The sequence below is a fragment of the Grus americana genome, chromosome 1 (genome assembly GCF_028858705.1).
Source record: "Grus americana isolate bGruAme1 chromosome 1, bGruAme1.mat, whole genome shotgun sequence".
Classification (NCBI taxonomy): domain Eukaryota; kingdom Metazoa; phylum Chordata; class Aves; order Gruiformes; family Gruidae; genus Grus; species Grus americana.
Genome location: NC_072852.1, coordinates 88,620,133 through 88,648,096, shown reverse-complemented (window position 1 = coordinate 88,648,096; position 27,964 = coordinate 88,620,133). Strand labels below are relative to the sequence as shown.

At 45.7% G+C, this 27,964-nt stretch overlaps 2 protein-coding genes across 4 annotated transcripts in view; one reads left to right on the top strand and one right to left on the bottom strand.

Annotated features, from left to right (window-relative positions):
* ATP6V1A (ATPase H+ transporting V1 subunit A) overlaps positions 1 to 14,717 on the top strand; it is a 33,381-nt gene extending 18,664 nt beyond the window's left edge. For both annotated transcript variants that reach the window (XM_054828673.1, XM_054828682.1), the window contains exons 6-15: positions 192 to 343; positions 1,190 to 1,352; positions 2,565 to 2,673; positions 3,482 to 3,604; positions 3,694 to 3,808; positions 4,923 to 4,986; positions 6,859 to 7,062; positions 9,011 to 9,105; positions 10,322 to 10,493; positions 12,432 to 14,717. In XM_054828673.1, coding sequence (XP_054684648.1) covers positions 192 to 343; positions 1,190 to 1,352; positions 2,565 to 2,673; positions 3,482 to 3,604; positions 3,694 to 3,808; positions 4,923 to 4,986; positions 6,859 to 7,062; positions 9,011 to 9,105; positions 10,322 to 10,493; positions 12,432 to 12,524 — 1,290 coding nt within the window. In that variant the 3' untranslated portion in view covers positions 12,525 to 14,717. The remainder of the gene's footprint in view (positions 1 to 191; positions 344 to 1,189; positions 1,353 to 2,564; positions 2,674 to 3,481; positions 3,605 to 3,693; positions 3,809 to 4,922; positions 4,987 to 6,858; positions 7,063 to 9,010; positions 9,106 to 10,321; positions 10,494 to 12,431) is intronic.
* Positions 14,718 to 16,336: 1,619 nt separating this feature from the next.
* DUSP12 (dual specificity phosphatase 12) lies at positions 16,337 to 19,993 on the bottom strand. Of its 2 annotated transcripts, XM_054828696.1 has the most exons (6): positions 19,690 to 19,993; positions 19,490 to 19,603; positions 19,285 to 19,403; positions 18,202 to 18,298; positions 17,426 to 17,612; positions 16,337 to 16,813 (listed from the first exon to the last, which is right to left on the bottom strand). In XM_054828696.1, the coding sequence occupies exons 1-6, from the start codon at positions 19,971 to 19,973 to the stop codon at positions 16,652 to 16,654; spliced, it is 963 nt and encodes a 320-aa protein (XP_054684671.1). In that variant the 5' UTR covers positions 19,974 to 19,993; the 3' UTR covers positions 16,337 to 16,651. The 2 variants fall into 2 exon arrangements, with proteins under 2 accessions (XP_054684671.1, XP_054684681.1); XM_054828706.1 differs by lacking the exon at positions 19,490 to 19,603.
* Between the last annotated feature and the right edge of the window lie 7,971 nt (positions 19,994 to 27,964).

Genomic DNA, 27,964 nt, shown 5'->3' with positions numbered 1-27,964 from the left:
TTTGTTCCCCAGTAGTATTGTAAAAATGGGAAAGAGCCTTCCCTCAAGAGGGGATGATAGAATGTTGAGGTTCTGAGAAATCTGTGGTGGTATCAAAGACCTAGCTGCGCAGAGTAGTTGAGATGAGAATTTGCGTGTTGGTCCAGTGTGCAGCTGTTTGCTTACTTCAGATGTCTGGTGCTGTCTGTTAGGATGTTGTCTTGGAGCTGGAGTTTGAAGGTGTGAAGGAGAAGTTCACGATGGTTCAGGTCTGGCCTGTACGTCAAGTCCGTCCTGTTACTGAAAAGTTACCAGCCAATCATCCTTTATTAACTGGCCAACGCGTCCTGGATGCCCTCTTCCCGTAAGTACTACCTTTTATTTTCTAGTATGTAAGAAATCTCTCTTTTGGGTGGGGGGGAGGGGGGAAGTGGAGGGAGGAGGCTTAATTTTTTTTTTGTAAGGGCAAACAGAGACCCCAAGCTTTCCCTATGTATCACAGCATAATCTAAAAAAATATTTCGCTGAATTCTTCATATTTCTATACTTGGCAGGAGAATCTATAGCGGAAAAAGGAAGATAAGTTTAGCAAGATAGTTCTAGTGCATTAATCTAGAAAAGAATGGACAAGCATAAACTTAACATAATCATGTCAAATCTACAGAAAGGCTAGAATTTTCCTACTTGATATCTCCATTTGAACACATAAGAAGGATCTCTTTCCATGGTCTTGAGGGGTATAGTTCCCCATGATTTTGGGGTCACCACTTATGAAAACTCTTGTGCTTAACTGTAGCACAAAACGCTCATTTAAGGAGTTAACTTCTAAGACTCTGAATTCAGTAATTTTGATCCTAAAATTTTCTACTGCTGGTTCTTATAATGCATAGCTAAGTACAGTTGTTCTTTTCTAAGCATTTGCATTCCGCCAGTGCTTCCAGCTGTGAAGATTGCTGTGTTTCAAGCCTGAAAGTCTAGCTGTTGTACCAGCATAACTCATGTACTTCAAGGGCAGGAGAAGAAAAGAATAGTTTATACCCTCAGTCTTTTGGTTTAGTGAAATACCTCTCTGCTGCTCACCCAGAACACTGAATGTGACTCCTGTTGCTCTGCTTTTAATTAGGGAGTTTTATCGGAAAGCATATTCTAAGATGGGAGAGAGCTGGTTTTTTGAGTTCCTTGCAAATCAAAGTCCTTTTTCTTTACTCAGGTGTGTACAAGGGGGTACAACAGCGATTCCTGGGGCATTTGGTTGTGGGAAGACTGTGATCTCGCAGTCTCTCTCAAAATACTCCAACAGTGATGTCATCATTTATGTAGGCTGTGGAGAAAGAGGAAATGAAATGTCTGAAGTACTGAGAGATTTTCCTGAGGTTAGTATGGGGAATTCATGGAGAGTAAACCTTCTTGGGAAGACTCGCTATTGTATTGGTATTGTAACTGAATAAAATATCACATTGGTAGAGTGACTTGAAATGATCTTCTTGCCTCTCTGCTGTAAGTTCTGGCTGTAGTAGCAGAAATCCCTTTTGGCTCATTCAGGAATGATTTCAGTGGCCCCCCTATAAACATCTGGACTAGTTTTTGGGTATACCTTCTAACTTGTTTAAAATAAAGCAAAAATGAATGCCAGAGTGTAATTTAGCACAGTAATAAGCACTTTACCTTTCACTGGTAATATCTCTAACTTTTCTAACTTAACCATACATAGCAAATGCAGTATCTCTATTTATAGGATATGGGATGGTGATACAAACAGATACCAGATATTAGTTTGACATGTTAGACTTTGGAATACCTTCTGAAGGAAGTGGAAAATGCCTGGTTTAAAAAAAAAAAAAAAGACAAGACAAGTTTACCAATCCTTCTACCTGGTGTTATATGTTAGTGAATTAGTTGTGGCACAATCTTCCGTAAAATACGGGAAAGAAGCCAGATAGTCTGACCTGTTACATTGGAACTCCACTGTCAGAAATAAGGGGTAAAAGGTTTGGATGTGTTGATTGATCACAAGATGAGAAAGTCAAGCTGAGATGGCCATGAAAAAGGTAAATCCCAGGGTATTCATAAGTGGAATTCTACACAAATGTCAGGATATGCATTCTGTTCTTCAGGTGCTTGTGAGGCTTCACCAGGGTTACGTATGTGGTTTTATGTCCAGTTGTCAAAGATAAACTTGAATCGGTGTAGATGGGGGAGGGGGGAACCTCTCTGATTCCTAATGGATTTATGACAGGAGGCTAAGATTTTTTGGCTCTTCCAGCCTAGTAAGCTGAGAGAGGATAACGTACTTCCTGATGCTGTGGATTTGTCATTACTCATTTGAATGGGATCAACAGGGATTTGCCAGTTGCAGAAGACTAGATGAGGCTGACGCACGTACCTCAAAGAGTTAAGCTGTGTGCAATCTGGAAGGCAAACCAGCATAGTATCCTGAAATCTTGAATCTACCCTCTGCTCTTGGTAGAGTAGCTGTGAGGGTATCCTAATACAAGGCGAGTAATACAGTAAAAAAACAAACAACAAAAAATAAACAAAAAAACTTGCTAGTTACTTTTTTTTCCCCTTCTTTTCTTGCATTTTAGTTAACAATGGAAATTGATGGCAAGGTAGAAAGCATCATGAAGAGAACAGCTCTGGTAGCAAATACCTCCAACATGCCTGTGGCTGCCAGAGAAGCCTCTATCTATACTGGTAAGATTTACAGGAGGCTGGAAAAAGCTGTGTGTGTTGAGCAAGCCATCATGCTCCAGTATTTTCAGTTCCTGAAATGATCAGTACCAAGAAACCTGCTTAGTTTCAGAAGTCAACCCTTTTGGACCTTGCCTGCATGAAGTCCTAGTATCTTAATTGAATTTGGCTTGCTTCTATATAATTACAATTTCTGAATGTTGAATAAATTTTGCTTACAAGGTGAACTTAATACACCAGCTCTCGTGTAGTTTTTCTCCATGTGTTAATTATATCAGCTTTTGTTTGTGAATAGCTTTTTGCTGACAAGTACAGCAACATAATGGGCAGAAATAGTACTCTCTGAGTTGGCAGGCTAGTCTTCTTTCCTTTGCAGCCTCTTAGAGGTTGTTTTTTTTTAAATTTTCTTTTACAAAATGTCAGATAATTAAGATAAAACATGACCTTTTCTCACTGTTATATTCTGTCAGTTTGAAAGAGGAGACTTTTTACAGTAAGAAGTGGCTTCGTTCATGGTTTCAGTGAGGCAAAGAGTAGCATCTGTGACATTGCCATGCCTCTTTAAAGAAATACAAGGGAATGTAAGATGAGCCAGAGTGGTTCATAGGCAAAAATGGGGAGAATGAGAAGAAATAAACAAAAAAAGACAGCAAGGACATGATCTAATGGGAAGAAAGAATAACTTTCAGTGTCTATTTCCATCAAAATGTAACCTTAAATAATGTGGCTTATTTGCATCTTAGTGACAACATATAAGCATAGAATTCCTTTCTGAACTGTATCCTGCAGCACACTGTTGTCTCTGTTCTAGGAATCACCCTGTCTGAGTATTTCCGGGACATGGGTTACCATGTCAGTATGATGGCAGACTCTACTTCCCGATGGGCTGAGGCCCTCAGAGAAATTTCAGGGCGACTGGCTGAAATGCCAGCTGGTAAGTAGCCTTTTTCTCAGTCTAGTCTTGTAAATGCATCCTTTAAACTCTGAGCCTTTGACTCAATTTCTGTGTGTTGGTGTTTGCAGACAGTGGTTATCCAGCCTACCTTGGTGCCCGTCTAGCCTCTTTCTATGAGCGAGCTGGCAGAGTGAAGTGTCTGGGAAATCCTGAAAGGGAAGGCAGCGTCAGCATTGTTGGAGCGTGAGTGTTGCATTTCTTTGCTTTGTTGGCTGCAGTTCTTCCTCTGTGTTTTTGTATGTCAGAATACTGTTTTTCAGACAAAAAGGTCTTGTTGCTCTCTGCAGCTGCAGAACTAAAAATATGTGAATGAGTAGGTAGATATTTAGTCTCTGCTCACCCAGAACTACTGCTAAATTGTGTGTGGGGGCAGAAAGAATGTGGACAGATAGCTCTGTGAGGTGTGGAATTGCAGTCACTTGCAGCAGAGCAAATGGCTCAGGGAAGAATGTTAGAGCTGTCACTGAAAACTATGTGAAACCATGCTCAGAGCGAGAAAGAAGGAGCAGTTAGAGCAGCAGTGTGTGCACTTGGAGGCATAATGAATCATGATTCTCTTGCTTAGATAGAGTTACATGGAGCAGCATATCTCAAGCTGTGATGGGCGCTGAAAAGCGTGTGGTACCTAGACATTCTTCTAGGCTATATTGATTTGTATATCATACTGTGGGAAAAGTGAATTTTTACACACACACACGATGTTTTCAGGAGAACATTTAGCATCTGCAAGAACACCTAGAGTCCATTCTCTGCTCTGCTTAGTTCTGCTGTCCACAACATAAATACACAAATGCATTGTGCTTTTGTGGTTGGAAGATTTTTATTTTTTTAATCTCTGAGAAGGCATGTATTAGAGTGTCAAGCCCAAATGAAGTTAAAGTGGTTATTTTATAGGTGAATATCTGCAATAATTTCAATTTGGGATATTGTTTTCTGTAAAATAATCATTGCACTGTCTTTCATGGTGTCCTAGCAGTGCACTTGCTGAATCTGTTCCAGTTGAGTTAGGTTTGATCATCCAAACTGGAGTTACTACTTGGAGCTAAAGTGACTGAAATCATACCTTCATACTGTCAGTTAGTCACTGATATACCTGTATTTTGTGGTATGCTTGATACTACACCTGTGCGGGTATGCATCACTTTCTGCTGTGGAAGCTTGCAATCTGTTAGCTACTTGAAATTGTGTTGACTTTTCTGGTTTCTTTGATCATGGAGCTGTGCAGTCATATGTTCAGTACTTCAGTTTAAACTGTGGAAGCAGTTCTGATAACTTTCCCTTATCTCTTCCTGCTCAGCGTTTCTCCCCCAGGTGGTGACTTCTCTGATCCTGTCACATCTGCTACTCTGGGCATTGTTCAGGTACGTCCCATGACATTGCAGCTCTTATGTCCGCTTTGTTAGACTTGAAATGATCGTACTTCAATGCACTTGTGCCAGTGGTTTGGGTGTGAGAGCTTTGATTTGACACAGGCAGCTTTGTAGGGTGCTTTGGAAAATGTTCCAACAGTGTAAAAGGTGACCTTATGAGATTGTCTCTGAACTGACATGTTTGAGATCTCTTTTGGAAGAGAAGGGCGAAGGTAGCAATTCCTTCCATTGCTGACTTCAGGAATATCCATGTGCTTCCTGATTGCTGCCCTTTGAGCTGCACTTCAAATGTGGCTGCTCTCAGCTGAGTAAACTGCTCTTAATAGGTGCATTGAAACCACAAAAAAGTCCATAGAGCTGCTGATTGGGAGAAGAATGTCTTGCAACTGATTGCAGCCCTGTTTTAGGAAAAGAAGTTACATCATTCTCCTGGAGAAACTGGCTGCTGACAGCTTGGATGGGCATACTCTTTGCTGGGTAAAAAAACTGGCTGGTTGGCTGGGCCCAAAGAGTTGTGGTGAATGGAGTTATATCTGATTGGTGGCCGGTCACAAGTGGTGTTCCCCAGGGCTCAGTACTGGGGCCAGTTCTCTTTAATATCTTTATCAATGATCTGGACAAGAGAATTGAGTGCACCCTCAGTAAGTTTGCAGATGACACCAAGTTGGGTGGGAGTGTTGATCTGCTTGAGGGCAGGAAGGCTCTACAGAGGGATCTGGACAGGCTGGATCCATGGACCGAAGCCAGCTGTATGAGGTTCAACAAGGCCACGTGCTGGGTCCTGCTCTTGGGTCACAACAACCCCATGCAACGCTACAGGCTTGGGGAAGAGTGGCTGGAAAGCTGCCTGGTTGAAAAGGACTTGGGGGTGTTGGCCAACAGCTGGCTGAATATGAGTCAGCAGTGTGCCTAGGTGGCCCAGAAGGCCAACAGCATCCTGGCTGTTGTATCAGAAATAGTGTGACCAGCAGGACTAGGGAAGTGATCATCCCCCTGTACTCGGCTCTGGTGAGGCCACACCTTGAGTCCTGTGTTCAGTTTTGGGCCCCTCACTATCAGAAAGACATTGAGGTGCTGGAGCATGTCCAAAGAAGAGCAATGAAGCTGGTGAAGGGTCTAGAGCACAAGTCCTGTGAGGAGCGGCTGAGGGAACTGGGGTTGTTTAGCCTGGAGAAAAGGAGGCTGAGGGGAGACCTTATCGCTCTCTACAACTACCTGAAAGGACGTTGTAGCCAGGTGGGTGTTGGTCTCCCAAGTAATAAGTGATAGGACAAGAGGAAATGGCCTCAAGTTGCGCCAGGGGAGGTTTAGATTAGATATTAGGAAAAATTTCTTCACCGAAAGGGTTGTCAATCATTGGAACAGGCTGCCCAGGGAAGTGGTTGAGTCACCATCCCTGGAGGTATTTAAAACACACCTAGATGTGGTGCCTGGGGACATGGTTTGGTGGTGGGCCTGGCCGTGTTAAGTTAACGGTTAGACTTGATCTTAAAGGTCTTTTCCAACCTAAACAATTCTATGATTCTATCTAATAGGTCTCCACCTAATTAGACTCCAGTATTGACATTGTTACAGCTGACTCTTCCCTCATGAGGAGTCTCAAGCTGAATAAGTCTGAACTCAGCTTAAAAGAAAGATGCATCATTTTTTGAGAAGTGTGTTTGAAAGTTACTGCAATAGTTAAATTAACATAAGGAAGGCTTTCTTTTTCTCTCTTAGGTTTTGATTTGTGATAGCCTTTGCTGTGTTGTATTTGCTCAAACTTGCTATCGGTATTGGTGGTGTGTTTTTGTTTTTCTTTTTTATTGCCTTCAATTATTTTGGTTTAGTTTTGATTTGATTGATCTTTCTGGCTTCTGACAGGTTTTCTGGGGTCTGGATAAGAAGCTGGCACAACGCAAGCACTTCCCCTCTGTCAACTGGCTGATCAGTTACAGCAAATACACGCGTGCTCTGGACGAGTACTATGACAAGCATTTTACAGAGTTTGTCCCTCTGAGGACAAAGGCCAAAGAGATCCTGCAGGAGGAAGAGGACCTTGCAGAGATTGTGCAGCTTGTGGGGAAGGTGAGTAACCAGCTGTGAGGGAATGTGGTGTCAATAAGTCATCCTCCATTTACTTACTGCTAGTGCAGGCTTTTGGCTGTGCCTTAGACCAGACTTGATTGATACTGCATTGTGCAAAAAAGGCAAATGGTCACTGGGAGATGTCAGACTTGCCTGCATCTAACTGTGCTTTATTCCAACATTTTTACATGTTGTTTGACTTCTACTGACAAATACTTCTTTAGATTTGATAAACCTTGGCTTGATGCTACTTTTCTCATGTAAACTAGATTGCAGGGCATCTGATGCTGGAGTTAAGGAACTTTACTTGCTTCAGTGTTCTAGTCCTGATGAAATTTCCTTCGTTGCAACTTACGATAGTACTCCATTGGAAGTAATCTTTGTAAGAGAAATGATGCAAACTTATCTTTACTGTTGAAGTCATCTGAAGGATTACAATTTATTAGAAACCACGTTGCCAGCCACAGAACAGAGGTGTTGGCATTTACAAGCTGGCCTGTAGAAACAGAAGTGATGTCTGCCTTTTTTTAAAAAACTGGTGATTACCTAGTTTCTCTATGGAAACCTGTGACATGACACATGGCTCCATTTTAAAGGCATTCTTTAATTTCCTTCAGTCACTTCACTGTTTTGGAGAGAAAGCTGAACTTGGACAGGAAAATTTCCCTTGAGAGCTCTCAAAAGGGACCCGGTGAAAACCCTCTGTTTCAGCTTAGTGAATATGATAATTGACAGGTGCCTAGCACATACTTGAAAGTAACTTAACCCCATGATGTTCAGACAAGCTATGCGGATTTACAAGGTGGTGGTAGTGTGTGGTAACATGCATTAACTACAGTTATTTGGAGAAAGTTTGGTCGTAGTGCTCTTCCCTATTCACTGATGTTCTGGCTCAACTGAGATGGGGCCTTTCACCAGATCTTGCCTAGCAGAGCTTTCCTCTCTAGATATGCCTTCAAAGAAAAGGAATTATGATCTTAGGGTCTTCTGCAGTTTTCTATTTACAGAAAGATGTTCTAAAAGACTAGTTTACAGAGCAGGGTAGAATCAGTTCTTTGGTGTGGAAGAGATTTTGATAAGCCAGTGCTTGTAACTAGGCATTATTCCCATGACAGAAGTACTGGAACTGGTGATCTTGTTCTCAAAGATGTTATCTTTAACAGTTTCTTTCAGTCTGTGCTTGGCTAATAAGTGCAACAAACCTTTAGAAAGAGGGAATTGTGGAAAAACAATTAGATATGTTTTTTTTTCTTTTTAGCTCTGAATTCTGTTAGTCTCCTCATGAAAGAAGGTCCAAACTTTCTGTCTAGAAAGCAAGTGGGGGTACTTAAACCTCAGTCTGTCCCCTTTAGCAAAAGGCCAATGAAGGTAGAGTGATGTGTGGTGCCAACAGCAGCAGCATGCCCCAGAGTTGTGGCTGTCCTGTAGAGCACGACAGGCATTGTCATCAACTCCTTTACTTTTCTTGAACACCAGTCAGGGAAGGTCCACTGTTAGCTGTGGAGGCTTGTATCAAATCCTTAAGAGTGATTTAGCATGCTGAGATCTGTTCTTTCTTCCATGGACATAAGGATTGAAGAAGGTAAAAATGAATTTACCTCTTTATGTAGGAAGGTGATGTTTCAATGTACCTCATAGCAGAGCTGTGTGCCTTTTCTGTGTCTGGTGGCTTTTCCATTATCTTAAAGGAAACTTTCTTTCCATTGTTTATCATCAGATAGACTTAAAATAGACTTACTGACTGTTTGACCCATCTTAATTTGGCTATCAATTAAATTGGCTGTTCTATAGCAGGTAATGAGAAATACCCAAAAGACAGAATTCTGCTGGAAGCCATCTTAAGAGGGTGGGAAGAAAACAGGTACTGGAAGATAACAGTTCTTGGCCAGGGCACACCATGTCCTCGTGGACTTGAGTACTAAACTAACAGCATACCTTACTTTTCTAGGCTTCCTTGGCAGAAACAGATAAAATTACCTTGGAGGTTGCCAGGCTGATAAAAGATGACTTCTTGCAACAGAACGGTTATACGCCTTATGACAGGTGAGATCTGCCCTCTTGGTCCTGTGTAGTCTGGATTTAGACAGCTATTTTACTTGGAAACCCATCAGTGCAGAAATTAATTTTACCCACCATAAACAAATGGAAGAACTGTGCTTAGGTAGGCCATCAAACAGTGTATTCACGTTGTCTTACCCAAGGCATGCAGACCTTTTCTGAATGCAGTCACTCCCTTTGAGTTTCTCAGGCCCTCATCTATTGTTCAGTTAGCCAGTATTTCTGCAATAGCATGTCCCCTTGTCCTCCTGAGGAGGAGAAGAGGACCACTGTGTTTTCGCAGTCAACACCCAAAGTCTTCCTGTTCATTCTAGCAATGCATGGGGGACTGACAGAATCTGCTTTCAGTTACTATTGCATAATTCTTGAGTACATTTGATCCAGCAAAAAAGACTTACTAGATCTTTTCCTTAGTGCAGTGCTTATTATCCCTGTCTGCTTTGCTCCTTTCCATGCTATCCTTGTGTTTTAACAGCCTGACAAGGGCTTTTGTACTTCATCTCACTCACCAGCCCAGGTAGATCAGGAGGTCTTGAAATACTTCATCCCTAAAAGTTTAGGCATACATCGTTCTGTAGTGATGTGTGCCTTTGATCAGGTTACTAGTGCAGGTACGCTTGTATGCGATAGAGAAGCACAGGAAGTAGCACGATGTAGTGTATAAATAATAAAGAGATAACTTCCCTGGCAGTCATCTACCCACTAAAAATGGAGCTTTTTGTGTGTGGAGTGCTCTTGTCATAGAAGCACTCCCTTTCCTGTGAGCAAAGAAACTTGCAGAGCTGTCAGGTCATCCCGGGCTGCTTGGAGGAAGCATGCTCCCATGACGGACAAAACAGGGAGGAGGAATTCCGTTGGCCGCTCCTAGCGTTTTCCGTTTCTTGTTAGCATTGGCACAGGTTGAAATGTGAGACTTGTACAGCGATGGTTCCTGTTCTCTCCTGTTTTGCCTGGCATTTAAGTGCTGCTTCAGAAACATCACTTCAGGATGATTGTCTTGGCCTATAATTCACCTTTTTAAAAATGTGGGACCTATTAGAGGCAGTCTCTCTCCTTTTGACAGGATGCATCAAAAATACCCAAAGTAAAGCAGGTACTCTTTATTTCAAGTGAGAACTCAGAGTTGTTGTGAAGGCAGGAGCAAAAGTTTGTCCTGTTAACTGTTCCAAAATGCCTGACAGATCCTCTTCTGTTCCATCAGGTTCTGTCCTTTCTATAAAACAGTGGGAATGCTTTCCAATATGATTGCATTTTATGACATGGCACGCCGTGCTGTAGAAACCACAGCCCAGAGTGACAATAAGATCACGTGGTCCATCATCCGAGAGAACATGAGTGAAATCCTCTACAGACTTACCTCCATGAAATTCAAGGTATGTTTGCAAGGAACTGGGTTGCACTGCTCTTTGTGAGCTTCCAGTGCCTCTGAAAGGCTGTTAGTCAAAGGTGCTCGTCAGTAGCTGTAGATAAAGGTCTATGAACAGAGACTTTTCACAGCCGTTCTGAGTACCCTTAAGAGTTGGTTTTAGTTTGTGAACGCAGGAATGGTCAGTGAGAAATCTAGTCAGATGATGCTGGCTGCAGAGCCTTGGCAACCCCACCTTCAATAGTCTCTTTTATGTTACATATACTCATGGTAATAGTACAAGCACCTTTCCTGTTTGTTTTGGGGCTTTTGAGATAAAATTCTGTAAAAAATTACAATATGTTCTAAGGAGACTATATTAGCAGATAAAAGCAGCCTAAAGATTAAATCCAGCAATGTGCTAAAAAGTGAACAATTGAAAAGTTGATCAAGCTATTTTAAATAGAAGTTAAGGAAAGAAATGCTAGTCTCCTGCAGTAACACGTGATGTCCTCTGTGTTTGGCTTTGGGACCTAGGGCAGGTAACTAGGAGGAGAGGAAGGGAGGAGTAGCTTCAATATGGGCTAAAGTGAAAACAAGTGGCTTGGAGCACCTGCTCTGGGTAACTTTAGTAGCCATCTTTTTAGGGTACAGCTTTCCTAAAACTCATCCAGAGCATGCTAGTGTAGCAGTTACTGGTAGGACAGTAATGTGTGATGTTGGATCATGTGAAAGTAGCTAAGGAATGTTCTCTATGAAGTATGATGCTTCTTCTGTTATAACTCTTATAAGTCAATACTGCAAATTTTTCAAGAAAGTACCATAAGCTAAAAGTACATTTAAAATTGAGTGTTCTGGCGTGCCAAGGTATTCTGTTCCTGCAGGGTACTGGCTTGTTCCTGCAGCAAGCAGATCCCTGGTTTATATTCTCAAAGCATCAAGAACATAACAAGATACGCTCAGGGATATGAGCTTCGAGAGCTGGTTCTATAGAGATATGGGAAGTACTACACTCTTTACAAACCTGGCCACCAGAAGGCATCCGGCATACAGCAGAGCAGTGGACAGCATGGCTGAAAAAGGGAATACAGAGGGTGAATACATGTTAGGTGGAGCCAGCCCTCTAATACAGTAATAGTTATGAAAAGAAAATTTTATTTCCAGTCTAAAAGGTGTGAGAATTTAAATGTCCCGCATCCTGCGGTCTGTGTACTTTGGAGACCACAAAGTAGTAGTGCATCCACACATGTAAGCCCTCTGTGTTTCCCAAGAGCTGCACTGACCCAGGGGAACATAGTGCTGGGAGGAGAATGGGGAAGACACTGAACAGATTTCACAGCCTGGTGGTTTTAATGCTTTTTGCAGGGAACACCTTGCAGTCTCAGAGCAAAGCTGATCGTTACATTTTTTTGCTCGTCTATCATGAAAAGTATTCTGAGAAAATGAAGCTGTACAAAGATGTTCTTGAGCTTGTTATGATTTTAATTGGAACTGAGTGACCTCCGAGTGATGGCAAAGTAACTTTTGCCTTTATAGGGATTGCACCCCAAGAAGTACAGCAGAGCATTTCTGAGTCACAGAGATCCTTACTCCATTTGATTTGAGGATGGGAGCTGGTAATAATCACTGCAGCTTTTGAATCACACAGCATTCACTAAGACCCTCATTATTACTCAATCCTCTCCAAATTGGTTGCTTTTCAGTAAAGTAAGCACTGCTCACAAAAAAAATTTCTCTGTCTGGTATCCATTCTGCCTGTTCACTGAATATGGAAGGAAGGTGAGATTTAAACCTTGTGGCTGTTGGTGAGACGGACAGGAAGCAGAGATGGAGCTATAATGCTGGCTCTGCAGTTAGCAAGCACTGATCCTGAGGTTGAGAAATTGCAGCACTGGCAAAGCAAGGCTTTCTTGAGTACCTGAGGCTTTTCCCAACGGATCTGTTCTTTTGCTGTGTTATCTTTCAGGACCCTGTCAAAGATGGTGAAACAAAAATCAAGGCGGACTATGCTCAGCTATTTGAGGATATGCAGAATGCATTTCGCAGTCTGGAAGACTAGGCTTGACCTCTGTGACCACTCCAGCTTGTCCTCTCAATTCCTCATCTCAACTCCTCTGCTTCCCTACCTTACAAGAATGATGCAACAGTACTTGAGTTGATAAATAGCCCCATGTTTCCCTGTTCATATTCAGAGAGTGCCCTTACAAAACATTCCTCTTAGTTTGTGTTTGGCATCGCTTTGTGTGTCTGAAATGGTGAGTGATGTGTGAATGGGCCTGGCTGAGTGAGGAAATGCTGTTGTACACTTCTAGGGTGGGAAAAATTTCACCTTTCCTCTCCCAGCTCTCTTGGTAACCAGTCTTTCATCTTGGGATGTAACCAGTTGAGCTGTACTGGCAGAGGAGGTGTAGATCTTCATGCAGTCACACGGTACGTTCTGAGCTGGCAGTGATAAGGGCATTTAGATCTGGCACTTTGCTAAGTGACTATCATGACGTAGAGCTCCCTATTCTCAAACATTGTTTTTGACCATATTGTAATGACATGTTGATACAAGCAAAAACGCTTCACTACTGTCCCTTCTGCAACCCTTGGCTGAGTCTGTTGGTGTTGAAATGGGGTAGTTCTGAATCTCTCCAAGAAGGGACTAACTCACTAAAAGGTGAGCATGTACAAGCAGCCAGTATACTTTTGTGCACTGGAGAAATAGAATTTTATTTTCCTACTTCATACAGATAGGACTGTTGGACTCGGCATCAGCTAAAATCAAAGCCATAGGTGCTCAGCTTCTAGCAGAGTTTTACCTTCTTTGCCTCCCACTCACCCCATAAAACTCCATGTCACCCAGCTGCTTTAGTTTGCAAAGCTTGTGACTGCTGCCGCGTACTGCAGGACATGCATAGCAAGTTACGGTGATGCTACGTGTGTGGACCAGGAATACAGTCATTCCTCGGTGGTGCTCTGTCTGCCAGCGCAGTTGCCTCCTGGTGTGATGCCCAGCTCATGCTAAGGAAAGGGAAGCATGTGCTTAACCTTCCTCCTCCATCTGTGCTTGTGTGGCCTGTTTGGCAGTGGCACAGAAGGTCCCCAGCTCTTGCCTGAGAGGAATGTATGATGCTACACTTCTGGGGATGGGGGATGAACACGGGGAAGGCTGACAAGTGCAAAATGTATTTAATCCCTCCTTGATTATGATCCAAGAGAAACTAGTGACTCTGGTCTTCTGCTTCGTGCTCTGGAAACACTCTTGTCAAGCAGCTGAAACTGCTGTGTCTTGGGCTTGTTTATTGGCAAAACTAGTATGAGATGAGTAACAAGCACAGAGCAGCCTTTCTGTTGAACTCCCAAGAGCCCAGCGCTGTGGAGAGAGAGGGGAAAATGCTGGCATCCTCCTCCAGTCTCTCTCTCGTGTCAGGTGGTGTCCAGCACTGCTTTGTGGTGCAGCACTCTGCCCAGCTGCATTCCAGCTGCATCTGCTGCTTTGTTACAGTCATGAAACAGTAACCGTTATAGGTGACACTGGCAGCAGTGTGGCCATGTAAGCATTAATTCTGCTCTGAAGTACTTCCGTCAGCTGCCAGCTTTGAACAGTAGTGATGCAAAGGGATCTCGCGCTATGGACCAAATGCTGCCACTTCCATGATGGTATCAACTTGCTGTTTGTCAGGGAGAAATTTAAAGGGATTGACTACTTGTGGTTCTCCCAAAAGGAGCTGCTCCTCCAGCTGATATTCTGGTAGTAAATGGTTAAGTTTACAGCTCACTAAACTTTCAGTGTATGCTGCTTATTTTACCAATGAGCATGTGTGAATGAGCAGTCACCATCCAAGCCCTTGCTGGATTCCTCATCGTTTGTACCCTTCACCACTGTACTATGTAGCATTTCATGCTAGAAACCAGATGTTCTTATCTCTTTAAATAGAGGATGTTATAAACTTTACAGAAGATGTCTAAGATAATGCAGTTCTAATATTTATTGTGCTGTACCTGGCCCTGAAGTGTGACCAGTTCAAACAGTTTCATATATATTTTGTCTTTTTTTTGTTCTGTGTCTGTTTTTGGTGTTGAGATTCTGATGTTCACTGTGTCCTTCAAGTCTTCCCTCCACAGCTGTGGGAGGAATGAAAAGATGGGCAGAACCCCACCACCTACTTTATCTTGTATATTTCATAATGTATGTTGCTGGAAATTGTGTAAAAGAAAATTTAAAAAAAAAAGTTGAAGTCAATGAGAATAAAATGGATTTAAAGTAGGCCTTTCTGTCATGTTCTCTTCTGTCAAACCAAACCTGTGCCACAGTGGTGTACACAGTGTACTGTGATTCCTTACAATCTTGCTTCATTTTAGGGATCTCTAAACTTGTAAGCAGCAATGCAGCAGGGATATTTTACCTCAGTTCTCACATGCCAGTACAGCTTGCATCATCTCCTCAGATACTATGTGAAAGAACTTGTGCAGAGCATTTGACACTGCACAACCATGCCATCCTTGTCTCTAAATGGGAGACACATGGATTTGAGGGACGGACTACTCAGTGGATAAGGAATTGGCTGAATGGTCACACTCAAAGAGTTGTGGTCAATGGCTCAATGTCCAAGTGCAGACCAGTGACAAGTGGTGTTCCTCAGGGGTTGGTACTGGGACTGGTGCTGTTTAACATCTTTGTTGGCAACATGGACAGTGGGATCGAGTGCACCCTCAGCAAGTTTGCTGACAACACCAAGCTGTGTGGTGCAGTCAAAATGCTGGAGGGAAGGGATGCCATCCAGAGGGACCTTGACAGGCTGGAGAGGTGGGCCCATGTGAACTGCATGAAGTTCAACAAGGCCAAGTGCAAGGTCCTGCATGTGGATCGAGGCAATCCCAAGCACAGCTATAGGCTGTGCAGAGAATGGATTGAGAGCAGCCCTGTGGAGGACTTGGGGGTGTTGACTGATGAGAAGCTCAACATGAGCCAGCAGTGTGCGCTTGCAGCCCAGAAAGCCAACCGTGTCCTGGGCTGCATCAAAAGCAGTGTGACCAGCAGGTCGAGGGAGGGGATCCTGCCCCTCTACTCCGCTCTCGTGAGACCCCACCTGGAGTACTGCGTCCAGCTCTGGGGGCCCCAGTACAAGACAGACATGGAGCTGTTGGAGCGAGTCCAGAGGAGGCCATGAAGCTGATCAGAGGGCTGGAGCACCTCTCCTGTGAGGACAGGCTGAGAGAGTTGGGGTTGTTCAGCCTGGAGAAGAGAAGGCTCTGGGGAGATCGAATTGCTGCTTACCAGTATCTGAAGGGGCCTACAGGAAGGCTGGAGAGGGACTCTTTACAAGGACAGGTAGTGATAGGACAAGGAATAATGGGTTTTAAACTAAAAGAGGGTCAATTTAGATTAGATATTAGGAAGAAATTCTTTACTGTGAGGGTGGTGAGGCACTGGAACAGGTTGCCCAGAGAGGTTGTGGATGCCCCATACCTGGAAGTGTTCAAGGCCAGGTTGGATGGGGCTTTTGGCAATGTGGTCTAGTGGAGGGTGTCCCTGCCCACAGCAGGGGGGTTGGAACTAGATGGGCTTTAAGGTCTCTTCCAACCCAAACCATTCCATGAAGTTATAATGTAGCAAATATTCTCGGAGGGGGGGGGTAGAGATTTTTAGCACTATTATTGTAATATAAGCGTGAACTTGGCTTTCACTGCTAGTAGCTGCCATGCATACTAATGCAATGATTGTAATTGTACCATTTCATGTCACTTTGCTAAGCCTTAAAATATTTCCCTGCCGCATACCTTATGTTGTGTAATATACCTCCTAAAAATCTCAGCTGCATGTTTCAGACAAACTGATTTGAACTTCTGGATCACAAGACAAGCAGCACTGCTGGCCACAGCCTGAAAGTAACATGTTAGCAGTCCTTTTAAATAAGTAGTTGAGTCTTTCTGTAAACAGCAACAGATGAAGTGACACTATACTGAAAACCTCATGTTCAGACATTTCTGTACATATTTGACCACTGTATAACACCTCTTTGAAGGAAGTGTTTGCTGGTTTATACATATTAGAGATACACAAAACTTGAATAAAGCAGATGTTCAAGTAATTCTACTGTCTTACACAGGGGTGGGAGTCACAAGCTCACTCCTTGCAACCACTGACTAGGCAGCAGTTCTCTGTGGACGTTAAGAAATCCATCGAGGGAAGGCACGAGTTCAGGTTTTAGCAGCTTGGAAGCTACCAACTGGCAGCGTGCTCACTTCATCCACTCGACTTTTGTGAATCTGGAAGGCAGGCGTCACCCAGCGGCCACAGGAACACTGCTCACCCCGCCAGCTGAAGGAGCCCAGCTTCGATGTGCATTTGGGACACAGAAGCTGCAAGAAAAAACACACGACCCCACTTTAAGGTGTGTGCAGATGTAGTTGCATTTAAAACATACTTCTGTGGTACATCAAATCATGGCAACCTGCGCTGAGCCAGCTCCTTCCCTTGTAACGCTTCACAGAAGATAACAGGGCTGAAAAACAGGTAAAAAAGCTATACCGGCATTGGCTGGTGCTTGCTGTGCCCTGGGATGTAGCAGGCAGCTGTGCTGGCAGAAGGGAGGGGTGGAAATGCAAGCTGCTCGGACCTGGTGTGCTTCCAGGACAGTTTTGCCAGTTTCCAGAAAGCCTCAGTCAGCCTGAGACCACAATGGGTTGTGTAAGTAAGTTGCACAAACTCTTTCTCATACTTAAACAGCACATAAACCCTGTCCAGCACCCTGGCTAGTGTTCTCTCCAAAAAGTTCACCAGCTCGTTTCCTTATAAAAGGATATTTAACGTTTAAGAATCTGTTCATAAGATGCAAAATTCACACAAGAAAGGCTGGGAGATTTAGGTCCTTGTGTGTGGGCTTTCATATCAGGGAACAGAAACAGTTTGTCTGCCTTTACAAAAAAACCAAACCCAACCATCCAAAAACTAAAGTGCATGCTCCCCTTCACCTGTCCTTCCATTACTCCAAGCAATGCTGGCTCCATCCACTGCACAGGCTCGGTGAAGTAAGAGGTACACTTTTCACGGCGATCGCCAACGAGCTGAGCAGAGTCTGTTATCCTCTTGTGGGCAAAGGCTGTCGGTCCACTTCCTTCCACATGGGACAAAATGCTGGAGCTACGGAACAGAGCGCGCCTGCCCTCCACAACAGAGGGGGGTGAAAAGAAGTTAAATAGTTGTTTTCTATTCCCCCTAGGTTTTTACTGGGGAAACCTACAGACAATAGAAAATAGCTGCCCCACAGCCATATGATCTTATATAGATCTATTTTTAAACTATTTCTGCCTACCAAAACTTTAAACCTACCCTCATATAATTGAAAAAACCTACACCTAGGAAGTATCAGGATTATTCAATTTCACTTTAAGCAAGTCATAAAAGGTAGTTAAAATGCAGCAAACCCCAAAATCTACAAGAAGTTTCTTCTGGAGAAAGTGATTGTCAAAACCAAATAGTTTCAGAGCAAGCAGCTTCACAGAGCAAAGCAAAACTATGCAGCAGGTTAGGCTGCACAAGTGCTGCACAACTTCAAAGAACAAAAAGGTCTGCATTTCATAAGATGCTTTTATTTGTCTAATTTTTTGTGGCGTGCACTGTATGGAAACTTAGGCAAGAGCTCATCCCTGTCCTGACAATAATGACATGCCCATTGATTTACACAAGCTATTTTTCTTGAGTTGATTTCAAAATGACATTTTATGGAGAAATATAAAAGGTTTGGTACCTGCATTTCCTGCACCTGTAGAGGACCTCTGTGTTTGGAGTTTGACATATATTGGTTGGATCAACAGCAAAGACTTCTCGGGGCAAATCGTGAAGTTCTGCAGAGAGGTCAGTACAAAATTGTGAATCAGATCAATGCAGCCGCGTTGCATTTTCATGGGACAAGACAGCACTGTGCTTCTGCCCCCTTCTTCACACTCCTTTGTCCACTCACCAACTCCATTAGATAAGCTGAAAATGGAAGAGACTCATCCCACCACACCTAAGACTGGGATTCACTAAATGCAAGGAACTTGGATCTAGACTTAGCAAAGAAAGAAAGGAGGCCTAGAGGAGCAGTTGCATTTTTCTTTATGTTCTTACTTAAACAGAAAGTAAAGGCAGAGGAAGAGTTAGTTCTGCCAATCTTTTAGTGCACATAAAGTCAGCTTATGAATGGGAACTGCTAAGGAGAATGGCACATAAAGGGAGAGAGCACCATCATGCTGAATATGCAACACTGAGGTCTTGCAAAACAGCTATGGATTATTATTTTATTATAAAATTTCACATACATACACATATCTACTACAGTCAACCTTTTGCAAATTAATGTATGAAAGTTAACTTCGTACCTTGATTTCAACTTTATCTCAGTTTTGCGTTTATTTTTATTTTTTTAATTTCATTGACTTCTTTTTAGAGGGTAAGTTTGCCTAGCCAGGTACATAAAAATCAGGAAACACATCAAATTGACCTCTACCATTTCCGCATTTTGCTAAAGAGAACAGTTCCTTATAGATCTTATTTCTCAGGCATGTCTCAAAGACATTTTTTTCCCCACTGACAAGAGGGGAATTCTCTAGAATCACTACAATGTGAATGTTTGCCTAGCCAACTCGGGGGTCCACTGCTTTCAGGGCAAAGTCAAGCACCTCTGACATGGCCTTTTGTGTTCGTTTCAGGCTAGACTGGTCCCACCGGCGACCACCCTCCTTGGGACACTGCCCCAAGCTTCACTCCAAGCAACCCGCCGATGCTCCCAGGGCCCAGCTCGGCCCCGCAGCCCCGGGCAGGCGGTCCCGCTGCCTCCCCTGCCACTCACCGGGGTACCTCTCCGTGAGCATCTGCAGCCGGTACCGCTTGTAGAGGACACTGCTGCTGTCCACGGCGCAGCCCATGGCCTCGTAGAGCTTCAGCTGCCCCTGGAAACCCGGGTTCACCCTGTGGCGGGGGCGAGAGGAGAGCGGGGTGAGGGGGCGCCGGGCGGACGAGGGACGGCGGGCGGTGGGCAGGGGCCGGGGACCCACTCGGCGTCGGGTTTGGCGGCCTTGACGACGGCGTAGGCCTCCTCCCACCGGAGTCCCTCCGTCTTCATGAGGTAGGCGGTGACCACGGCCACGCTGCGGCTCACCCCGGCCTGGCTGCAAGGCAAGGACAAGACAGCCCGGCCGTGAGGAGCACCGCCCGGGCCTGCCGCCCCCGCCGCCCCCGCCGCCCCGACCCTCACCAGCGGACGAGGACGGCCCCGCCGTCCGACCGCGCCGCGCCGATGAAGGCGGCGCAGTCGTCCAGGCGGCTCAGCAGGTCGGCGCCGGGCTCGTCCCGCGCCCGGACGTGCAGGGCCCGCACCCCCGGCACTGCTGGCGGCTCCTCCGCGTCCACCGTCAGCACCGCCACCACCCCCGCCGCCGCCAGCGACTCCGGGGACGAGCACGACTCCGCGCCGCCCACGTAGAGCCCCGGCAGCACTGGCACCATTCCGCCGCCACAGCAACCCGCAGCCACCGACATGGCGGCGGACTCGCCGCGACTAAGCAAGGCACCGCCCCCAACATGGCGCCGAGGGCCCCGCGGCGGGGGGCGTGTTGCCATGGAGACGGCGGAGCCGCGTTGTTGCCGGGCGGTGACACGCTGGGCCCGGCCTCCCCGGCTCTCCGCGGGCACGGGCGTGGGCACGGCCACGGCCCCGCCAGTAGGGGCCAGCCGGGAGCCGCCTGGGGAGGGCGGCAGGGGCGGGGGCCGCTAGCGGCGGGCGGTCACCCGTGGGCCGCCCCGCCAGGTCTGCAGCGATGACGGCTGTGGAAGTCCGTGCTGCGAACCGGCCTTGGCAGGCACGACACACCTGGAAAACAACGCTAACTAACGTCGTTACTGCCGTCAGGGCGCTACTTTCTTTTTCCTTTGCCAGTATTGAAGTAGTAATTTCCATAATAATCCTCAGATACCTGTGAGTACCGCTGCAATTCTCTCCTCCCTACATCCACCAGTGCCTGTCTCACCTTGCCCTTTTTAAAACCGAGGGGTCTCCCACCTCCCTGTCCTGTCTCCTTACGAATGCTCAGAAAACAAATACATATCAAAGAATCCCAATATGTTGTTATTAAAATCCCTTTTTTTAAAATTAATCTTGTGTTTTTGAGGCCCTCATTTGCTACTGTTTGTGTATTTTGCATTGACAGGTTTTTTTAACTTTGGAGATGAGGTAGAAACGACACTGACACTCAGAGCAGTGTTCTAGTAACAGGTTTCTACTGTGTGGAGTCGGTGAGCTGCTCTTTTGAGATGTGTGTCTGGAGTTTGCTTCATTGCAGCCTCCAGCGGGCGTAAGGATACAGATCGGTTGGAGGCAAGTGGAGTGACCACCAGAAAACCCAACATCTGAACTTCCAATTTCTGCTACCCTCACTGCTCAGAGCAGCCCAGCCACCCCAATGGCAAGCGTGGTACAGAAAGGAGGCCTAGAGGAGCAGTTATCTGGGAAGCCTGGAGAAGCCACACTGGGATCCAAATTCACAGCTGTGAATCACCAGCTTGGAGATTAAAACCAAACAGCAGGGCTGTGAGGAGCCTTCCCTTACTATGCGATTCCTGGCGGCTTTGTAGGACAATCACCATGAGCAGGATTCTCAGCCTGAGCTGAGTTTGCCTACAGGAAATCATCCACATGGAAAGTGTGCTGGGAAGCGCATCAGCTTGCTGCTAAGGACTGTTACATGGCCACATCCACCTAAGTGGGAGCGCAGTCAGCACACAGATGAAAGCTGACAGCAGTTAGCAGTAGCTTGCTCTAGATTGAGGCTTCTCATTCAGGACTCAAACTGCAAGCACCTTTGTAATGTCACAGGTTTTGCATCCCTGTGAACCTTTTTTGTTGTGCACGTTATGAACTGGTTACACTTCCCGTTGCAAACTAAACTGGAAGCCAGACCAAATAATTCCCTTACTGGCCTCGTTTGAAACATCTGAATAGGCACTTGCCACTGAAAATCAAATGTCTGACTCAGCTTGAAAACTGCCCCACTCCTCTGTTTTATAGTAGCTCTCATGCAACAAGTAGATTTTGAACTGTAGAACAGGAATTGTAACTAAATCCAGATTTTTATTCTGATCTCTTACCATTAACTGAGCTATGACTTGCATTCAGCACTGAAATCCAACGCAGTGTAGACAAGAGGCATCATATGTTCTGGTAATCTTCCTTGATTCCAAGGTTTGTTACATGTGACACCATGGAAGACTATGGGGCAATGCAGAAATCTTGGTACAGCTACTTTTTTTCTGCCCATCATAAGGTTCAGGTCTGGTCTATGGCAAAAGGAGACAGAGCACTTGCTTTTTGTCCCATAGATAAGGATACTCTCACAGAATCACAGAATGGTTTGGGTCCCAACCATCCAACCTGGCCTTGAACACTTCCTTAGGTCTTAGCAGGACGCCTGTGCAGAGTACATCACCAGCCTTAACTTTTCCTTCATGTCTCCAGAGACCCCAACACTTGACTTCCTCTTCAAGCCTTTTTATCCAAAGGGATCTCTACCACATAGCTGCAAGTTTTCCCCAGCATAGGCCAGACTTTGTAAGCTTCTGTGCAGAGGTAAAACATCAGATTTCATTAGAAAGAGCTATGGTAAAGCTATCTCCTCGTGTGGGATGTGTAACTTTCCTCTATCTCTTCTGCGTGAGATAAGAGAGCCTGAAAGCCCTGATTATCTGTCACTGGGAGGATTGTTCTAGTGCAGCTCTGTACGAGACAGCTGGAGGCAAAACTGTTGGAAAAACTGCAAGGGCCTCTTGGATCCTTGCAGGATGCTGGCTGGCCATGGAGGAGGCAAGACCAGCAGTCAAATCAGACCTGATAGGGTGAGATGGAAACCTCGTGGGAAGGGAGATTGTTATCCCTTTCCCACAGGAGAGGCGGATGGAACAGTGGTCACGCTGTAGAAGGGATGGGCCACCACAGAGATCCTGCTGGCGCTGCTACCCATGTGCTTCTCAAGGACTCCCTCACCAGTGCCAGCAGAGAACATGCACCAGTTGTCAGCCTCGTGCTGGGAGACACACAGCAGGACAAGTTTCCAAAGCTGTAGAGTTTCCACGCGGTGCTGGTGGCCCACCGAGCAGACCGAGACAGCTCTTTGTAGTTGAGATGGGCCCCAAGGCTTCTGAGAGTGACAGTTCAACGCAGCTTAAAGTTTGCTGTCATCCTGCCTCACCTCCCGTGCTTGCCCTAGTGCCTGTGTGGTTGTGTGGCGGCCCAGCTGGCAAGCTGCTCCAGCCAAAGGCAAATCCCCTCTTTGGAAGGATTACTTTTAAATCACATAAACCTGACCCAAAGCAAAGGGTGTGACTGACTATCTGAGGATTTAGATTAGATATAAGGAAAAAATGTTTCACTGTGAGGGTGGTGAGGCACTGGAACAGGTTGCCCAGATAGGCTGTGGATGCCCCATCCCTGGAAGTGTTCAAGGCCAGGTTGGATGGGGCTTTGGGCAACCTGGTCTAGTGGAGGGTGTCCCTGCCCATGGCAGGGGGGGTTGGAACTAGATGGTCTTTAAGGTCCCTTCCAACCCAAACCATTCTAGGATTCTATGATTCTAGGATAGGGAGTCTTTAACAACTCTCATTTAGATTATTTTAAGCTACAATACTGCATTACCTGTGCAAAACTTCCTTTCCAGTTGCCATTGCCACCAGCTAGAGATGAAGGGCTACTGCAAAAGCCTTAAAGATTGCAGACAATTTTTCAATAAAAGCCTCTACAATCTAGCAAAGCAAAAAAGCATACTGAAAAGAAAGGCAGGTGGAAATTAAAACCAGAGCAAAGTGCAACCTTCAGTCATGAAAGCAGTTAACAATTGCAGCAAATTACCATGGGGAAACACTGGATTATCCATCTCTTGAGCAATTTGAAGAAAGTCTGCAGGCACATGCAAGTTATTGAAGGGGCTATGAGTTTTACAGTGGGACTATATTATCCAGGGATCCTATGAGTACTAAGACATGGTTGATCATCTCTGTTGGCCTTAAAATCTGTGAATTTGCAGGGGCAAACAGTACCGTCTGCAACTGAAACCATGGGGTTGGTCCAGTCGTGGTGTGACCACTCCACTCCTCTGCACTGGTTCCTGGAGCCATGGATGAGGAGGGAATGTGAAAAAGATGCGATTTAAAAGTGAAAACCTGTAGTGGGGGAAAGTACAAAATCCGTGGGGCAGAGCCCATGGGCAGCTCGGCACATAAGAGCTTCACGCGACCGAGGCAGCACTTCCTAAGCAACCTCACTGTTTCTCTGTAGCCCCCTTTGCTGTGTTTGCCACCTGCAGCCTGACGCGATGTGTCCTGAATTTGCTCACGACTCCCAAAATAAATATTTTTTTCAGTCTGATTTGCAAACCCTTGTTCTCCCCCCACCTCCACGTTCCCCCTTCAGCCTTTCTCGTCTCCCACACCACTGAAATTTTTGACAGTTCGTTCTCCCCTGGGTTCCAGGAAACCGTGTGACTAATTAAGCAGTTGGGGCGAACTCAGGTGCAAGGAAAAAACAAGTCAGATGACAGGCCACTGCCCACTCGCTCCAGTGAGTGCATTCCATCTCAGCATGTGTCTGCCCTGCTACTTCGTAAGGGAAAAAGAAAATGCTGGGCTTCCCGGGGCTGCCCACTCTGGAGCCTCACAGCACAACCGGATCGTCAAAACTGAGTCTCCTGAGGTGGAAGCAAAAGCACCAGGGGCCAGGGCAGAGGTGTAACCACCTCTTCCTTACTGGGAGAACTTGGCCTGCGTATCACACATTCAGGCAGCTCTGTTCTTTCAGGCTTTTAAGCAGTTTTGGGCTTATACATCAGAGGGTTCATGAGAAGAAGAGTCTGCAACCCACAGCCCGAGTTGTCAGAGGTGGCATGCAGCAAAGTGGTAGAAGGGCTAATGGGTGGGGACATCTTCAAAAGGACATTTGCGAGAGCAACTCTGGGTTTGTGTCTCCCTCAGGTCTAAATGCAGCAGGAGCTTGGAGCTCCCACTTTGCACAGGTCCTGGTGGTGAAGGGGCCTGGTGGCATTTCTTGCCCCTTGGAGGAGGAGTGTCTCTCAGCTTTTGCTGAGCTCAGAACTTGGAGCAGGAACTTCCCAGCTGTCGCTGTGCTTCTAGTGGAAAATCTAACCTCAGATTTTTGAAAGACTGCTGTTCCCTGCATTAGTACACTCTGCACGTCTGTACTGGACTTCACGTGTGTACTTTTATCTATGTGTCGGGAGGAAGGATTGCTGCATCTCCCCGCAGGAAGCCTCAGACTTGTAAAGGCAACTAGCAACAAAGGGGCTCACTCTTGATACTCTGCAGCAGGATTTCACCATAGCCCTGCGTGGGTGAGACGTTCCTACCTGTCTCCACACTCCCAGCATCTGCAGACATGCAGTTACTCCACACGTCAGACAAAAAAGAAGAGTTTCCCAACTGCAGATTTGATGATCAATTACAGAATGGAGCATGACAGCTACTACTACTGGGTATTAATAACTCTGCTTCACTTTATGGCTTTAACAGCTGTAGCAACCAAGATTTATAATGACACATTACGTTCAGCAATGCATCACGTAAAGAAACTAATCTGACAGTGCCAGGTCACTGAGCTGACTTACAAGTTTTTAAGTGCATTTCTTCTGCCAAATTTGCTGCCCTATTTACCGGATTAAAATGAACAATTTGCACTATGTTCATAAAACTCCATATTTGCCTCTGTTTTGGCAGCTCCCAGAGCCTGTCACACTGCCATCCCAGGAGCCATTTGGTCCTTCTTCCTTCCCCATCTTCTCTTTTGAAAACCCTTTGAAACAGGTCCCGTGGTGTGTATCCTGAAGGGGCATGCACCACAGGACAGGAGAGGAGGGACTGTAGCTGGGAAGAGGTGCAGGGGACACGGGCAGAGATGAGGGATGGAGCAGCTGTGGGAGAAGGGCGAGATAGTGGTTGTCCAAGGGCAGAGGTGGACCGTGGCTGCTGCCGCTCACTGCCTCTCGGCAGAAATTTGTCTGTATCCCAGTTGCTCTCGGAGAAAGGATGGCTTGCAAAGATTGGGATAATCCGTTACTTCTCCCTAGACTTGGAATTACAGTTGACAGCGGGAAAGTCAGTCCTAAATAAAGGTTAAATGTCAAGACTGTACCCTGGAGCTGGGTCTGGGCCTGCGTCAGAGCCACCTCGGCAGCCACAGCACTCGAGCAGTAACCCATGGCTTTTAATCTCTTGTCTCGCCAGTGGGCTGTGTGCTTCCACGTTTTCCATCCTCACGGCACAGTAATCCACCACACAGACACAAGCAGATGGATAGCAGGAGGCTGGCTCTCGTCTCATTCTCCTAGATGTTCATTACTCAAAGATGCATTCCTCGTTATTCCTGCAACTCACCCAGGAGTCTGGTCCAGCAGGCTTTAAATGGCGTTTCAAAATCCCGTCCCACGGGGCCGTTCTGTGGAACCAATGAAAAGCAATTAAAAAGAACAAGTATATAGTCAGGAGGTTTAAATTCACTGCTGAGAGGGCTGCACTTCCACTGACAAATACTCAAGGTCTGCAAATCAGAGGAGGCAGAAAACATCTCAGGCATCCAATCTTTCAGATATAGTTGAGATACCTCTTTGTTTTTACAAACATTTTTGTGAAACAAGAACTTGTAAACACATAATGTAAACTGTGAACCTTTCAGTATGTGCTGCAGTTTATCTTTGCCTCTACTGGTATCTAATGAATAGTACAAATAGAAAATATTTTTCAACATGTAATTTAATTGCTGTTTACCCATGGGGCAATGGAAAATATACTGTCAAAAATAATCAGGTATTGTCATAAAACAATAATTTTTGAGGCAGAAATATTGCTTAAAAAAATATTCTTAAGAGGGGAGACCATTCACTATTTTAACCTTGAAGTGAGACATTTAGTTACTGGTGTTTATGTCTCCGTCATTTCTGCTACTACTTCTTTTTGAGTTCCCTATTTCTCTTTCTTGTTTTAGAAACACAGGAAAAAAATTTTGAGAGAGATCTGGATCCTCATGTCCAACTCTGTACCACCACAGACAATCACATTACATATTTTCTTTTCTAGCTCAGTCTTGAAATGAGTTAGTTTTATTTCCCTTCCTCCCTCCTGCGATGCTCTGAATTCATGATTATCTCACTGGACAAAAAGATGGTAACTTGCCTTGAATCTGATTCTTGTGTCAATGTTATCCTTTAACTTAAACAGTTCCTTTTGTTTCCTGTTATTTATCCCAATGGTGTGCTATTGGAGAAAAATAAATACATAAATAAAGCAACCCACCCATATTCCTGCTCAGCTTTGGCTTTGTTGGTGAAACAAGGCAAGTCTGTTTGCGTTTGCTTGGCAAAGAGGAGCTTTTCAGTTTCCTTTTACAAGGTCAGCTCTTCTCCATGTGTGTGCAGGTTTTAATTCATCTTTCTTGACTACATATGACCAAACTGTATAACAGATGTGTTGTTTTGTAAATACTTTTTTTTAGCTCTACTAGAAATACATCAACTGGCCTGTCCTAGGATAAGTTTTGCTTTTTTTCCTCCCTTCACTGATTCCTGTTTATCCTATGAAAGGCAAATACCCCAGGTCCTTTCCTCTGCTGAAACGCTGAGCGTTTACAGCAGAAATTGTAGCTTTTATCCCTGCAGCACATGATCTTGCACCGTGTACTATTAAACGCCAGCCGATTTTGATTACTCTGTATCTCCAAGTTATTCATTGCTTCCTGTCTAATAGTTCCGTCCTCCTCCACGTCTCCAGTGCCTCCCACAGCCCATCAGCTGTGGTTTTCAGTAGCACGCTGTTTCAACACTTTCGCCCTGTCCTTGCTAGCGCATCCTTGGTAGTTTTTGTATAAATTCCTACTTTGGCTGTTTTCCGATGTAGCACCATAACAAACTCTTTAGCGAAGCCTGGAAATTTTGGCTCTATGCTGACAGTTGTTCTGTCCCTAACAAGGTACCTTTGGGAAAGTCACGCTGTATTTCAGCCTGCTTTTCGTTGTAGTCCACTTCCCTATCTTCCGTTAGTCCCTTTAAATCTTTAGGCCGTTGCTTTTCCTTCCGTGTGCGCTCGTACATGGGGGGGGGGGCGGAAAGCGACCGTTGGGCGCCCCCCGCCGCCACCTGCTGTGAGGGGTTCGAGGCGAGCCCCTGGAGGCGGCGGGGTGAGGGCTCCATGGCGGGGGGGTGCCATCCCCGTCCTCTCCTCACCCCGATCCCCACCGGGCTCCCGGGCTGAGCGCCCGGCGGCCCGAATGGCGGCCAAGCCCACCCCCGCTCCCCCTCGGCGGGAGGGCTGGGGCGGGTGGGGGTGAGGGGGAGCCCCGCCGCAGCGGCCGTTACTGGGGCGGCCGTTACTGGTGCCGCTGCCTCGCGCCCCGCCCGCCGGTTACCTCACGGCTGAGGGGGGGCGGGGCAGGCCGGCGGCGCGGCGATAAAGGGCGGGCGCGAGGGGCAGGGGATCGCGCG